The sequence below is a fragment of the Netta rufina genome, assembly GCF_964035555.1.
Source record: "Netta rufina genome assembly, chromosome: 6".
Lineage (NCBI taxonomy): Eukaryota > Metazoa > Chordata > Aves > Anseriformes > Anatidae > Netta > Netta rufina.
This window is the reverse complement of record NC_140129.1, coordinates 18,442,301-18,458,122: the sequence shown is the minus strand read 5'-3', so window position 1 is coordinate 18,458,122 and position 15,822 is coordinate 18,442,301. Positions and strand designations below refer to the sequence as shown.

The 15,822-nt window shown below is 38.6% G+C and overlaps 1 protein-coding gene across 1 annotated transcript in view; it reads right to left on the bottom strand.

The window, feature by feature from the left end:
* Positions 1-15,822, bottom strand: part of OLA1 (Obg like ATPase 1) — a 96,489-nt gene that overhangs the window by 75,129 nt on the left and 5,538 nt on the right. Inside the window, exon 4 of the mRNA XM_084289561.1 lies at positions 12,104-12,231. Within this exon, the coding sequence (XP_084145687.1) occupies positions 12,104-12,231 (128 nt within the window). The remainder of the gene's footprint in view (positions 1-12,103; positions 12,232-15,822) is intronic.

The following is a 15,822-nucleotide window of genomic DNA, read 5'->3' as shown; positions in this document are numbered from 1 at the left end:
GTCGGTCTGGGTGCGCACAGACTTCCTGGAGAGCGCTGTGCCTGGTGTACACCATTGCAGCTGAGCTAGCGCTAGACCGCCGTTAGAGGAGGTGTTCGTATGGGCGGGGGGGAGCGCTCTGCCCTCTCTGCTCGCCCTAACTGCCGTGCCACGCCCTAACTGCTGCGCCCCGCCCTGCCGTGCCACGCCCTAACGGCTGTGCCACACCCTAACTGCCGCGCCCTGCCCTACCCGCCAGCCCTGGTCACTGCGCTCCTGCTCACTCGCGCTCCCTAGGGGCAGCTTTTGAACGGCCGGGGAGGGGGCGCTGCTGGCTCTGCCTACGCCTCCTTCTCGCCTCGTTCCCCTCCCTCACGAGGGCTGCCGGGTCCTGGCGGCTCCCTCGAGTGGGCTCGGTGCCGGAAAAATTAGCCCTGCCTGTCCGATCCCCCGCTTCGCTGCAGAACGCGTCTGCCCCAGAGCCGATCGCCTCGGCACATGGCGAGTGTTCTTCCACGTAGGATTACAGGACAAAAACTATATTCTGAAATACACTATGAAGTAGTCATGAGAAACACAAATTGCAAGACTGACAGCTTCCAGAGAGAAAAAAAAAAAAAAAAATCAGACCATCAGAATTTCTGCTGAGATACCAGAGAGAACTGATTAACAAAAATGAAAAATCACTTCTGCACCCAAGCGAAAAAGTAAAACTTCACCCTTCGCTAATGGATGGAAGAGAAGTTTTGGAAAGGATACTGGAAAATACCAAGTACCTTTGTAGAAGGCTCACCAGAAGAAAGGCAGCACATTTCCACATCAGTACCTCGTCATTACAACAACAGCATAAAGGCACATCTGCAGTCAAACCTTGTATCTCACTAACATCTCCAGAACACAGTATAGTCATTAAAAGGTCATTTTTCTGTGGACTTCAGTAGACAATATGCACAGTGTTGAAAGAAAATGTCTCTAGGCCTTGCAGACTTCAAGAAAAGAAAGAAGACCAAAAGCGTGCAATTTGCATTAGGTATTTCCTATGGCTGCCTCTTTACAGCCTTTTTTTTTTTTTTTTTTTTTTTTTTAACTCACTGTATCAGTTTAATGCTCCCTCAGCTAGAACAGCACGACTATTTTCTGGATTACACTTTAAATGTGATTAGAAAAATGATCTATTTTTAAAATAACCCAGCAAGAATATGGTTATTTTTAAAACCAAATTGGCTCCCAAAGCCATTTTACTGCACAGTTCTACAATCAGCTTCAGCAGCACACAAGAAAGTGACAGCATATAGATGAGAAAAGGTGTTGGAGTATGGAAGTGCTAAAGCTGCCAAAAGACTTTGCAAGTTGTGTAAGTTGGGCACAAAGTATGAATTGGGGCAGGGAAGATACCTGTTTTTCTGGAATTGGCAATTTGTTCATTGTGAAACCAGGACTGCTCCAATAAATAGCAATTCTGAAAGAAAACTGAAGCAGAGGTTTTTCTGTCGGCTTATTAAACAGTCTCAGACTGAAAAAAGGTTGCATAAGAATTGGTAACTGCATAGAAATTTTGTTTGGCTGTGACTCCTAAAGTAGTTCTTTTGGTAAGGATATATACACTCTTTGGCTTTCTAACGTGCAGTTACTGCTGTCAGTGCCTTTCAAGCACCTGTGGGACCATGGGCAAAGAAAAAAGAAGCACTCAGTTGACCCCACACAGGATCTCAGACAAATTTGCTTGACACACACAAAAAAAGGAATTATATTTTAATTAAGACTTGCAATTAAATATCCCAACTAAGCCAGTAGTCCTGTTTTAGTTTCTTTAGGATAAGTAACTCATAGCCAGAACTATAAGACCAGAGCCAGCTTCTCCTGGGCTTCATTTAGAGGATTTTCTCCACTGCTCAGTTCACAGCAGCACCACATATCTATACCAGGCAACTGCCTTGACTTCAACTATGTAAAAGATATAATATCAAGGAAAAATAAAATCAAGGTGAACAAGCCAGAGAAGTCTAAAAAGTTATGGACACAAGAACAGCTGCCTGTAACAGAACGTGTGCAGTAGCATTACAGATGATATACCACATGCTGGGTATATCAATACAAGAAGTCCAGACAATTGAAAGAATTTAATTAATGAATTTTTGAGGACAAGACCAGCTAGCAAAGCATAAACTGTATTCAGAACAATTTGTAAGCATAAAGCTTATTTAAATGTAAATACAATGAACACGTGTCCAATGATGTGCACGTATTAGTTTTAGGAATATGAACTGAACACAAGTCCATGACATGGCAAAGTACTTTTAAATAAAATGTCCAGTACAAAAGTGTGCTCACTGATGCTCTACTTCACAAGCACTTCAAATATCATTTTCCCTTCTTCAGCTAGATTACTGCCATTCCAGACTTTTTTTTTTTACTTCAAAATCTTGGATTTTAGTACCTATCTGAGGAGAAGACGATAAAAGATTTTGGAGTGAATTGGTCTCCTGCCTCAAGGCACAAAAACTACAGTGCTTGCAGATCTAGCAGGAGCCAATGCATCAGTTCTCCCCACCTGGAGGCCACCACTCCCCCAGATGACACAGCACGATCACTTTTGTGAGCGCTCCTTGTCTGTTTTACTATGAAGCCACTTCATTTCACATCAGCCTTAGCAACAATTAAACCAATTCATTTGATATCGACACACACAGTCCCTCGCCACAGTGACAAGGAATAGCGATGAACAGCCCATGAGCACTGACAGCTAACTGCTTCTGCTGGTTCACAAGCAAGCACAGGTCTATGCCCTCTGCTGGGTTAGGGAGCACAACCATCCTTTCTGTCTGGGAAGTCTATTGTATAAATTAGGAAACAGGGAAGTGCTTCCACAAGCCTATTGCAAAGTTCTAATGAAAACTTCACTTAAAAAAATAAAAAAAAGCTGCTGTTTCTTTTGAGAAAGCAACTTTCTGAATGTAAAGTTATAATATTCTCAGTCTACAGATCACTCACCATTCTGATACAATTGCTGCAGCTAATAAAGTAATGCTGATCCAACTTCCATCTGCTTGTCTTTTTCTATTCCCAAATTCTAACATGGAATTCTTGATTTTAACTTTTCTGAGGTGACATTCCTCCAACTGAAGGAACACAGGTTTTCACATTTCATATTATAGTAATAAGAAAAAAATACTGCAGGATTTCTACCTTCAAGCTTTCCAGAAACCCCACGGCAAAGAGAAGAAGAAATAACTTACAAAATACTAAAGTATCACTGTCTTAAAGCCAAGGTACACTACAGCATCAATAAACATGTCCACTCAAGGAGGCAAACATTTGAAAAACAATCACCTGAATACATTCAAAACACTGTCACAGCTTGATAATTTCCTTAAAATGTTGCAAAGGAAATTGAAATCCCACCTGTATTGCCTAAATATCAATTATGCACTGTCATATGACACACAGAACTATAACAAAAGTAGTTGTAGGTCAAATAATAGCAATGACTCAGTAAAGACAACCTGCCTGGTCTTTATTCTCAGGAGAGGCGGGGGGAGTGTTACTGGTCAAGTACTTTATGACTCACAGTGCAGTATATTAGAATTTATTTTATTTTATTTTTTTATGTATTCTTCAGAATTGAGAGATTGCCCTTGTAGCTCAGTAGGTAGCTCTCCTGTTTCTGGCCTACAAGGTCATAGCTTTAAGTCCCTGCTGAGGAAATTTAACAAGTTCCATCTATAAATAGAATGGCATTAGATGGTGTTACTCCAACAAGGGTGGTAGCCTGTAGATAAGAATTTTTAATGTTTCCTTCTGTTCTGATGAGAAGTAGAAATTGGACGTAGAGAGGAACAATATATTAGATGAATGGCAAAGTGGGCTCCAAAATCCTTTGTAACTTCAGTAACCATCAGACTCACAATTCCAGCACTAAACTGTAATAAAGGCTAGAGAAGAACTTAAGCACAATAAATTTCCTTCTCAATGAGCATAAGTAATTAACTAATATTGCAGAGACTGAGACTGAAAAGAAACCTCCTAGGTACACTACTATCAAAATGTAAAACAAACTTTGGATTTTTGCTTAGTAACAAAAACATTCCAACATTCACAGTTCCCATTTTCTGAAGAAAAAAATTCTTCAGGAGACATTTATTTCATTATCGGGGTTAAAAAGGACACCACTCAGCAGTGCATAAGTTTTTTGTTCCCTATACCTATGTATTCCAGAGGCTTATTCAGCTCTCAAAGAATAGCAATTACTGTGCCAAAACTCAAGAATAAAGCCTATTCAAACTCTCACTTGAGTTTACCTCTGCTTTAAACCATAGTTACCTGGCCTGAGAGCTTAAAGCTTGCCTATTGCTTCCACTCGGCAGTGACATAATTAATTTACTGATTAGCAAAGACAAAGGCTAACTCACTGGAGTGTTGACAGTTTTCCAGCACCTTTTCCAGTCCTCACCCATGTGCCTAGGAAAGCAGGCTCACTCTTCCATGGGAAACAAAGCAGTAGAGCATGCTGCAAGCAGATCTGAGGTACAAACAGTAAGTTTTGTTCATACTTGCACACCAAAAGAAAACAAACAACAGTAATAAAACAGGTGATGAGGGTGATTTTACAGTGTGACTTCCTAGGTCTTAGAGAGAGACTAATGTTACGCTCAAGTAAGAATGACGACAGACATCTTGCAAAATTCCTCTGCAATGCTTTAAGACATTTTTATCCTCTGCTATCCATCTTTAGCTTAACAGGTTATTGACCTTCCAGTATCAATTTTATTTGCCTAAGTGAAAATCCTGATTAGTTTCAGCAGTTTTCCACAGCAGACCAAATACAGCATCAACAGGGTTACAAAATTTAGATAGCAGCTGTTACACATGTGCTCAGTTTCTGCTTGCAGGTAAAAGCTGCTGTAAGTAGGGAAGAAATCTATCACTCTGCTGCTTCTGCTCATTTCATCTATAACAAAAAGTCTGGAGTAAAATAAAGCTAACCATCCTCTGAAAAACTATTCTCCTGCAACATAAACATTATATTTTCATATGAAGACAAACTAGTGATAAGCAAATTTGTATGCATCCCCTGAAACATCTGGTACTCTCCCTCCCCTTTCAAGGTGGTGGACTGAATGCTCAGAAGTAAAAATTAAAAGAAAGACAGCAAATTACCTAAGATGAATTACCTGTTATTTTTTTCCAATCTGATATTCTAAAATTGAAACATGATGCAGATATGGTCTTGCTAAGAAAAAATACTTCAGTTTCAGCAAGGATTTTGCTAAAAGTGGGCAGAGGAATGCTATTTTCACAAATATGCGTTTGAAAAATCTCCTATGCAGTGCCTTACTGAAAATCAAGAACCCCCACAAGATTTTACGAAAACATGAAAACAAGCTTTAGTTAATGCAATAAAATGTTTCACATGGCAGTGTCTGCAACTTTAATTTGAAAGCTTTCATATTTTTTTTGCTTTAATATACCAGAATCACTGAAAGTTAATTCAAAGTTTAATTAAATTGAACTACTCCAAGTATTTTATTCAACTTTACTTACTCTAACAAATAACAAAGAAGAATTCAGTAAGAACTGTTATCTACTCAATATCATACAGGAATACATCTTGATTGTATAACACTAACTAGTTTAATGTGTGCAGGAAGTTAGTTTCAAACTCTGATAGCTTAGCAGTCAAATGTTTGTACACATAAGCAAGGAACCTTAACTTTTAACGGGTATCAAATAGTTTTACTAACAGAAAGAAAAAATCCTAAGAAAAACTGAAGCAAAATGTATTAAAAAAATCTGTAAGACAATAGTGTTTAATTACTTCAAGGTGAATTCTGACACATCATAAAGATAAGAAAGCAGCCTCGCTTAACAGAAGCGACACAGCCAAGCTACAGCTGCAAACACAAAGCCGCTATGATTCCCAGTGCACTGAATGTACGTGCAGAGGAGCTGAAATGCAACTCATACTCTGCTCACTGAAACGCTGGAGCAATGGAGTGTGGCTAAGAGATATCATCATATGCCTCCTCTCCATAGCAGCTACTTCCACGAGCAGTAGGTAAGATTTCTTCAAAAAAGACAGAAAAAAATGCCTCATGCCTCAAGTATATAAAGCTACAGAAAGATTAGCACCTTTATACAGAAAATGCTTTTCTTTTATTATAATTAAACAGAAGGTCAAAAAATGAGCTCAGAGGACACAAGAATGACCATTTTAACTAAATACTTTTTTTTAATCACCATTTCTATTTTTACAAGAAAAGCAAAACAGTGGAGTTATTACTCTGAGTTCCCAATAACCTTCACGATGATAAAAATAAAGCCAAGTAACTTGATTTTTTATCTTGAGCAAAAGTCATTATGAGTATTCACCAGATTCAGTTTTGGTTAGTGTTTGTATCAAATATGAATGCAGGACTTGCAGCTCAAGTGACTGGTATCTATACAAGCTTTAAATGATGGCAAATTGGTTTGTGAGTTATGTAAAACCATGAACAAGCAAAACCAGGGGGTGTACAAAATGATTCCAGCTATAAGACATAAAACTGGGGTCAAAGCAATTAAAGCTTTCAGAAACCAGTTCATATTGGTTTCAGTCACACCAGCCACCTGTACCACATGGCAGCTGACGTTTACCCAGCTTTGTGGCCCTTTCACTCTTGTCACGAAGACTGACGTTTCACGGACAGCCAGTTACCCAACTCCCTAATATTTAGTTTCACCAAGGCCCTTTAAATTCAAGGAGCAGGCAGGACAGGGCTCAGACAAGTTGTGGGGAAGGCCTGTTGTTCCCTCCCCACTCCATCCTAGCCCCAAAGGGACAGACGGATCGTTGGGTATGGGCAAGCTGCAGCTCCTCATCCCCTCCATAAAAGCAGGGGCTGCCCACCCTGCTCAGAGCACTGGGCATTGAATGCCACATTTTTATTTATTAGAACAGAGCATTTCATAGAGAAGTATTTTTACAGATGGATTTCTTTCCAATTTCTGTACCTTTGAAGAGAAAGACTGGATTTCATTAAAGCAAATAAAAATAAGAGAAGGATGTGGAACACATTTCCTGGAAAACTAGGACCCGGGGGTATCAGTGGGAGAAGCAGCTCAAAACCACCAAAAGCTCTGGCTGCTTAGCACCCAGAACACTCAAAACTTGATGGAGCCGTAGCAGGGACTAAATATTGACAACTTCCATTTCCTTGCTAAAATGTTATCTAAGAGTGTTTCCTACATTTGCACTTGTGACAGGGTCACTATTTTTAATCCGCCTTACAAAGAAAGTAATTTTCTACAAGTACCTGTGACTGATCTGCCATAAAAGTTGAAAGTAGTTGAAGGCATACAACTGGGGAAGAAACACTATTACAACCTTCAAACAGCCTGTCTTATGCCACCATGAAAATGCTTCTGCCTCAGTTAAACCATAAATCCACCTGAAACGTGGAAAACAGAACTGAGAGAGAAATATTTCAAAACAATGAAGCTCAGAGGATGAACAAGGTTTTAACTAGTCTAAAGTGTGTGTTATCATGGTGCTAATGTTGTAAATGCCATTATCCAGGACAGAAAAAAAAAAAAAAAGAAATTTAGAATTAAAGCCCATGTTCACTCAACTAATAATAAGTGAATACATCTGCTTGAACAGAAGTTTTCATACTTTGATTCATCCAAAAATAAAATATAACCCTATTTCCCTCAAAAAAAACTGGGATAGCCTCTGAAATAAACAAACAAAGGTTGATATCAAATTGGTTACCTCAAAGTATTCATTTTTAGTTTGTGCACTTTATTAGAAAAAAAAAACTGTAGTAAGTTTTTAAGGAAAGAAAAACATACAGTTCTACTCTGTATGGGAAAACTTGTTTGCTGAGCTACGAGAACCCACTCCATATTGTTACTAATCACACAAAAATACAGCAGTACTCTCTAACACATTACCTGGCTTTACTTATCCTATTACCCTACCATATGTTGTTCTCACACATTGCTGCTCCTTCAGTATATATATATTTGAAGAGTAGTTTACACATAAAAACATTTTCCTTGAATTCATAAACACCATGCCTCCCAGTGAAAGTAACAGTGTATCTAGGATATGGAAATCAGAAGCCTGAAAATCCATAACCACTTCAAGGTGGAGTTACTTTCCTTTTTCAAAATGAAATAAAGTACCACATTAAGCAGACATAAATCTTCTGTTTAGCTTTATCTTATGCAAGAAACAGCGTAGGTAAATGTCACACACAACTTCCACAGTTTCAACAGAAACGTAATCACAATTATTCTAAGAGCACTAGAGCTGCAGCTCACCTACGTGCCCTGCGGTGGACTAAGTGATAGGCAATGATCTTCTTCAAAAACCTTCCCTTAGCACAGAATAAACATCACTGAATCCTGTTGTGGGAGCTAAAAACCACAAACAGACCCTTTTGTCCTTAAGAAAGCAAAAATTCAACATATTCTTAGTGAATAAAGAAAAACGGGATCAAAACCATTAGCCTAGGACTATAAAGTACCTTCAGTGAGATTCCAGAAGCTCATTACACTCAAACCGCTCTCCATTCCTAGCTACCCAATTCCTCACCTGTCATTACCTTAAATAACACAACCTGAGTGAGCTTTTTGCAAAAACTCCAACTGAACCAAGCCTAGAAGAACAGCCAGGCACACATCCCTGTAAATTCTTGGGATCATCTGACTCTGCTACCTCTGATTATAGTCCAAGAACTGTTTTTACCCGGTAAAATAATGTGCTCCAGGGCAGCAATAAAGGTGCTCCATAAGTTATGTTATGGAATCAGACACTGACATTAAAAAAAAATAAAATAAAATAAATGGCCAAGCATCTTCATTGTTGGGAAAATAACATAGAGACTCAAATAATGTGATCTGGTAGACAGCATTAGTTTTAAAGCCTTTTTTCTGAAACAAAAAACAACCAACCAAACAAAAAACTGTTGTTTCCCAAGCCAGTCTAGCACACATTTACTTTGGTAGCAGCTGGAGTTAGTAACGCTCACTCCATCTCTTGAAGTCAAGTTCCTAGGACAATAAGCGAACATGAAGTTTTCAGAAGATTCCCACTGGCATCTGAGTTCTGCAAATCACAGAAGAGGAGGAAAAGATCAACACCCTGCTACCTCATACCGCACTACTTCGGTACATCCGTAGCCAGTCCAGGAGTCCACAGAGAGCCCACACAGCAGGATGTAATCAGCATCTTTTCCTACTATAAACCTAAATTAAAAGAAACAAACTCAGTACAAAGGACAATCCTCTTGACTGGAGCCCATCAATACCAAGACAAAATGACTCTACCCAGATCTGGATAAAAAGCTATTTATAACCATGGGAAATCCAGTTTTTCTTGTCAGGATTAACACATTCCACACAATGAAAGTTATGTTTGTTTCAGATCTGCAAAGTCACCACTACCTACCTTTCCTAGTTTTTCAGAGAAATGTAATGAATACGCGAATAACAGCCAGTAAGCCTAAAACCCAAACTCATGTAGATAACAACATGCTCAGCCTGACACTAGCAGCACTCCAGCTTGAGCGTGGTCTGCCACACTTCTCAGTGTCAGGGTGACACACAACGCCGTTTGCCTAACCAACCTTTCTTCAATACATTCAGGCACACAGACCTTGAAGTGCATGGCACAAGCCTCACAGTGACCTGCTTTTAACTTTCTGCTTGACACCCAGAAAGAAGAAAAAACACAGTTCTCTGAAGGGCTCTGCTTCACACACTGCCCATTAACAGCGGCAGGATAAGGACTGGGAGCAATAGTTGCAGTGCTCAAAGGTAAGTTTGTTCCAGATCAACAACTGAACACTACATTTTTTATGCTTTGAAACAGAATGACCCAAAAGTTTACATAATCTCCCTGATAACTGTTTTGTTCTGATTCCTACCTGAAAATCCCGTATAAAACAACTTAGCAGCTTTTTAGTCAGTCCTGCTTACTTCCCCAGATCACTTCTTAGTAAACCTCTTCTTAAGAGCGTTTTGTCATTCCCATCATCTCTTAACCTTCAGGAACACCTTTCCAGCTTGCTGGTGTACAAGGCCTCACCTACCAGATCACAGCCTCTTCCCCTGTAGTAGAAGCAACCTGTCCGGATTCCTTTCAAGTCAGCTTCTATGCTACTGCAAAAATCCAGTGCCTGCCAGCTGGGCTCAAAACTGACAGCCAGTCCCTGAGCACTGGCTCCCAAAGACAGACAGCTGATTAAGGATTTGGACCGAACTCTGACAAAAGCCAACAAAAAAGCTCCATCTTCCCAGGATCTGTAATATTTAAGGATTCGCGATACAGTTTAGGTAGTTTATGAAATCTGACAGAAATAGTGCCAACCCCACATATGCCACAGACTCGTAAGAAAGAATTTTTAGAATAGAAATAATTGTGAAAGGTAGTTGAGTGTAAATAACATTAAAACATATAAAAAGGGTTTATACATATAATTTGACACGGTATGTAGAACACTTCACTGAGTCATACATTTTGACTTAAGTTTGGGTTGTGTAAACAACAGTTTCTTATTTTTAATTTACTAGAGAGGTTATTACTAGCTTTTAGTACCAAATCTTCACTTTAACAGTACTGTGGGAAAATGAAGTTAGAAAGTATGCAGTTTGCAAGAAGAAGAAAGTAGTCAGCCAGACTAATTTGCATTAACTTTGTTTTATTTTATTTTATTAACTGTTAGCTCTAACAACCATAAATATTCTTTGGAACGATCTTCATGTTTATGGGCAATTAATACAATTTTACAACAATTCACGACTAGCTGGCATTTTAACTAAAATGTGTCTAGCAAGAGCAGTATAAGAGGAGGGCTAATATTTAAAAAAAAGAAAATGAAAAAAGTGCTATTTAAAAAGTGATTCTAGTATCTTTTTTGATCCAAAAGACTGAAGAAAAAGAGCAATAACCATTTCACAACCATTATATTTCAGAATCCCAAAAAGAAACTGAAACGTTTATCAAGTAAATGCAAGACTAGATTAAGAGACAGATTTTAATACGAAGAATACAAAGTATCTGAATGGTCCAATTGCTTTTTCAATCCCCCAAAGAAAAGCACAAAGGGCATTAACCCTTATAATAGCTGTCAGAGACAAACACGTAACATTATTCAATATATACATTAAAAAGCATCTTCTCCACTGGATCAATTTGTTCCATAACAAGCATCTATGATATAAATACTGAAACAGAACAAGTCTAAACAGGTTATCACTTGTTCTTAACTGGCACCAGACAAAACCATAATTACAAACCCAGGACAGCAATGGATTTGGAGAGACTGATCTCCCCTTTCTTCTAGGGAAATTGTAGCAATGGTTGTTAGGTAGTCCTAACACGAGCATTTACAATATATCGATGTATTAGTACCACCTTCACATATGGATCTAGTTCCTGAAGTGATGCAGAAATTCAACAGATTACTTCACTTTATCCCAGTGAAGATTTGTCCTCACCTTTTCAGAACACTTCAAATACTGGTCATTACTTAGCTGCAATCGTTATCCCATGGCTTTCTATTCTACTCAAAGTATATGTCATATGACTTAGGGAGAAAACAGTAGTACTAGATATACATATGGCCAAGTTCTCAAAGGTGAGATAATGCATTCTGCACCACCCTCCCCCCCACTTACTTAAAGATGGTTTCCAGGCAAACACTTTGGAGAAAGGCCTAGGTTCCCCAGAGCACATCCTATTTTTCAGCAGTAAAAGCCTAAGAACACAATACACTTGCCTCCAAAGTTTGTTCCACTTGATTTAAAACCAGAGTACCACCATTCTGTACCAAATTTGTGTCTAGGTATTCCTGATGCACAACAAATTGTACCCAACTTACCTGTTCATCAGCCCTGTAATTAACTATAAAGGCATGTCAGCTCACTGCTCTGCATAAATATGCTTCAAATCTCAACTTCAAGGGAACACGGGTTCTCACCATCTAAATCATTACTGTAAGATAGCAATCGCCAAATTTTATGACTAAGCTGAATGGTAGAAGTGATTTTTTAATGGATATTTGGTTCTACGGTTCTTGAAGTACAACAGTGCTGTCCTGTAAGCTACAGGTAGAACATATAAATGGAGTTTACATACGCATCAGATGAAAGATCCCATCGCAGGCATTAATATGAGACAAAAAGGCATTTCCTAAGCCTTGGCCAGTATGGGCTCCTTTCACAAGGCCAGCAATATCCACTACATTCAGAAAGGCTGGAATTTTGCTGAAAGATAAAAGTTGAAAGTTTCATTGTTGAGGCATATCAGCAAAAACATTTGGCACAGAAATAAGTTAAGAATACGAAAATGCATTCCCCTTTTCCAGAAAAAGATGCACATGACAGTATCTTTCTTCTCCATTTAACTTGCCATGTATAAAAGACAAGATTCCCTCCTCCCTTGAGTAAAACAACAACCATTCTTTAATTTGTCATAGTTCATGGAAAATGAAAACACTTTTTTTTTTTTTTTTGACAATGTGGAATCATAATGACATCTATACAAATAACCAACCAGGCCTGAAATGCTGAAATGAGCAGTTTTCATAGTACCAAAGGGATAAAACTCATACGTGGTTATCACGCTCTGCTGTTTTCACCTCTAAGGTTACTGTTTAGTTCAGTAAGTTAAGCAACTTCGTCAGAAGACAAGGGCATTTTTTGAAGTGTTGATTAAAACCAGTAGTTTTAACTAGTAGTAGTGGTGGTCAGGGTTACACAAACAATTTGAAAGAAGGCAGAAAACAAATTTAGATGAAGCTGAGAGTTGAATGGACACAGCTGTGACATTTTACACCAAGTACATTCAAACCAAAATTACTTCTCAAAATCCATCTTGGGAAAACAACAATTAAAACTCTGATAATGTGTCAACTAAAAGCACAGTCTACATAAATGACCATGCCATCATTTACAACTGCAGAGAGAAAACCATGCTAAAATGGTGCAAATTCCTCACTTGCGAAAGACTAGAAACAGCACACCACAGGCACCAAGACTTCCAACTTGAAGGCTTCAAAATACATAAACAAAAGGAACAGTACTTAATTTCCAAACACCGTAAATTATCACCAACTATATTTCACTAGCATGATGCTTAGATAAATACAACACTTCACTGTCCTACTAACATTCAAGTATAATGAAAAATGCCCAAATCTAATGCCCATGACTAAATGTGCTAGTAATGTTGATGAAAAGGGTGTGACTAAAGCTATGAAGTCTATCCCATTTTTGTTTTCAATATTCCTCTTACACTTCACAAGAAAAATGTGGGGTGCTTGTGTGTTTCTTTTTTGTGTGCGTGTGTTTTTTTTTGTTCTTGCTTTTGTTTTGCTGTTGTTTTGTTTTTTCCCCTCCTCCAAATAAACAAACATTACAGTACAGGATCTGGACAAAATCTTTTTCTTCGCCAAGGTAAAGTTCAAAGCACTACTATACCCATCAGCTGTAATAAATTGGGAACTTAACAATGCATTCCATGTCATCAATACCTTTGTGACGTGATTAGAGACAAGCCATAATACAACACAACATTCAAAAGGGTGAGATTAGAAAATATGCAAGAAAATGTTTACAACATAGAATGAGTTGCTTGTAGTTCTTATAAATACCTTCGGAAGTAAACAAACTTTGAAAGCTTCACATTTTTGTCCCGCTATGGTTTTCTTAGAAAATTCTATTGATTTTTTTTTTAATTACTAGTACACAAATTCAAATGGAAGCAGCTAATCAGTCATCATTAAGGAACTACCAAGAATAACACACATTCTGAAGGTAAAAACCAATAACTCCATAAATGCATTAAGCTACTGATTCCTCCCACCTGACAGAGGTGCAGAGCTAATAAAACCTTCACAAGAAACAGCAGCAACTTCCCTGAGAGAATTGTTAGAATTCGTTGCTTTTTGACAAAAAGTTAAGTCAGCAGCAAGGCAGAAAAATGATACTTTTTTAAAGCATTTTTCCATTGTAATTTCAAATCTTACTATAAGAAAAACAAAGGCAGTGTTAGAAATGTTCTCTTTCGATGCTCGCCTCTAATCATTCCGGCAGGATTAGCTTCCTGGCCAGCCATCAGAAGAATTAACACTTTCGCTAGAGATGGCACATTAGAGCAGGACAGACACCTTCATATGCAGATCGGCTACTGTCACCAGAATCGGCCTCATTTGCCAGACAATGGATGCAAAACTCCAGCATATTTATTTCACAGTTGGCTAATACTAGCGAGAGACCTTTGAAGACGAAGTAGCTGGGTTTCCAAGATGTTTTCTCATCTTTGTCTCGGGTATCAAAAAGCTAACAACCCAAGCAAAGTAAAACAATCACCATTCTTGGTGGCCCAACCAAGTAATTGTTTAGTACAACTAAGTGTTTAGTTGCAAAATGTTGCAGGCAACATGCACCTAAAGCTTTGGCTTCAGATTAAAACATACCTATCCAAAATGCTGCTTCTCTCCCTGTGTTTTTATTCTTCTCCAATGACAATGCCCTAATAATTTCTTTGCGGCATTTACTGCAGTTTACTGAAATCTCACACCCACCAGGATACCCTGAAAAGCCAACCAAAAGCTTCAGCCAATTTCATAATGCAGCAGTTTTCCAACAAGCCTGGGTGATGATTCTTGTAACGCTTACTTTGTGTTCATTCCCTGAATGGTCCAAGACACTTCTCTCAACTCAGGCTCTACCAGGTCCAAGATCCCACACAGCAAAAAAAGGTCAGATTCTTTTCCCTTTGGTAAAAAGAAATGTTACTAACTCCTGGTTCCAGTATGGGCTCTTCTTCCTTTAAAAGCTTTCATTTGAAATCTGTTAGAAAAGAGAAATTCTACTTCCTTCCTGAGCATTCCTATAGCTTAAGCAGGAGTCATCTGTTAACACTTCACAAATTACAAGAAGTAGCAATGCAGATGACCATCTACATTGTGAGAACTTCTCAGAAATCCAGAGTCCTCTGTCCTCACTATTATTTTCGGCTTATTTCCAAACACAACGGAGCAGTACAGTCCCTGCGTCTTCCAGGAGATTGTACTAACACTGCTACTGCAGTCGACCTTGCAAGAAGTTCTCACAGGGTAAAAACATCTCACAAGGTAATTAAAGAAACCATCTTTTGAAAAACCGGGTACTGCAGATGAACTCTGGTCATTTCTACACAAGAACTATTTCATGAAAAACATCTTCTCCGTGGTACTAAGTTGAACCTAACAGTACAGGAACCAGAAATGAAAAAATCTGCTAATTAAATTTCACCTTTGTAAATTATAAAAAAAAAGTAGAAGATTCAGTGCAGATTGAGACACATACTCGTATGCTACTCAGTAAGTAATTACACCACCAAAATACATCTAATCAAATTTTGCCTCTCCCACCAGGCAGAAAAGATGGCACAAACTCCCACCACTTAAGATTTTTCATTCACTGCTGGCAAGTTTTTTACATGCAAGTTAACTTACAGCAGCCAGATCTCACTGAAGAGTTATCAAACTGAGCGATACCCAGAGAAGAAGCATGCTAACAGCATGGTGTGCTTGCCGCTTCAGGCCAGAAGTTTTCTGTAAAACTGGGATTCTCTTATAGATGCTGACATACCAGGGTTACAGCCAGCTAAGTTATTCATGCTTCACTTTGGAATTATAGGTGAAGTTTTCATTTACATTAATGCTATTTTTTAACCTGGAGGAGGCCCCATATGATGTCAAAGAGTCCCACTGCTGATCTAACAAGCAATTTCCACCAAATGATTAAAGTATTTTTACTCCAAAACTTGATCAAGTATCCAAATACCTTACCCTGCAATACAGTCAAGAG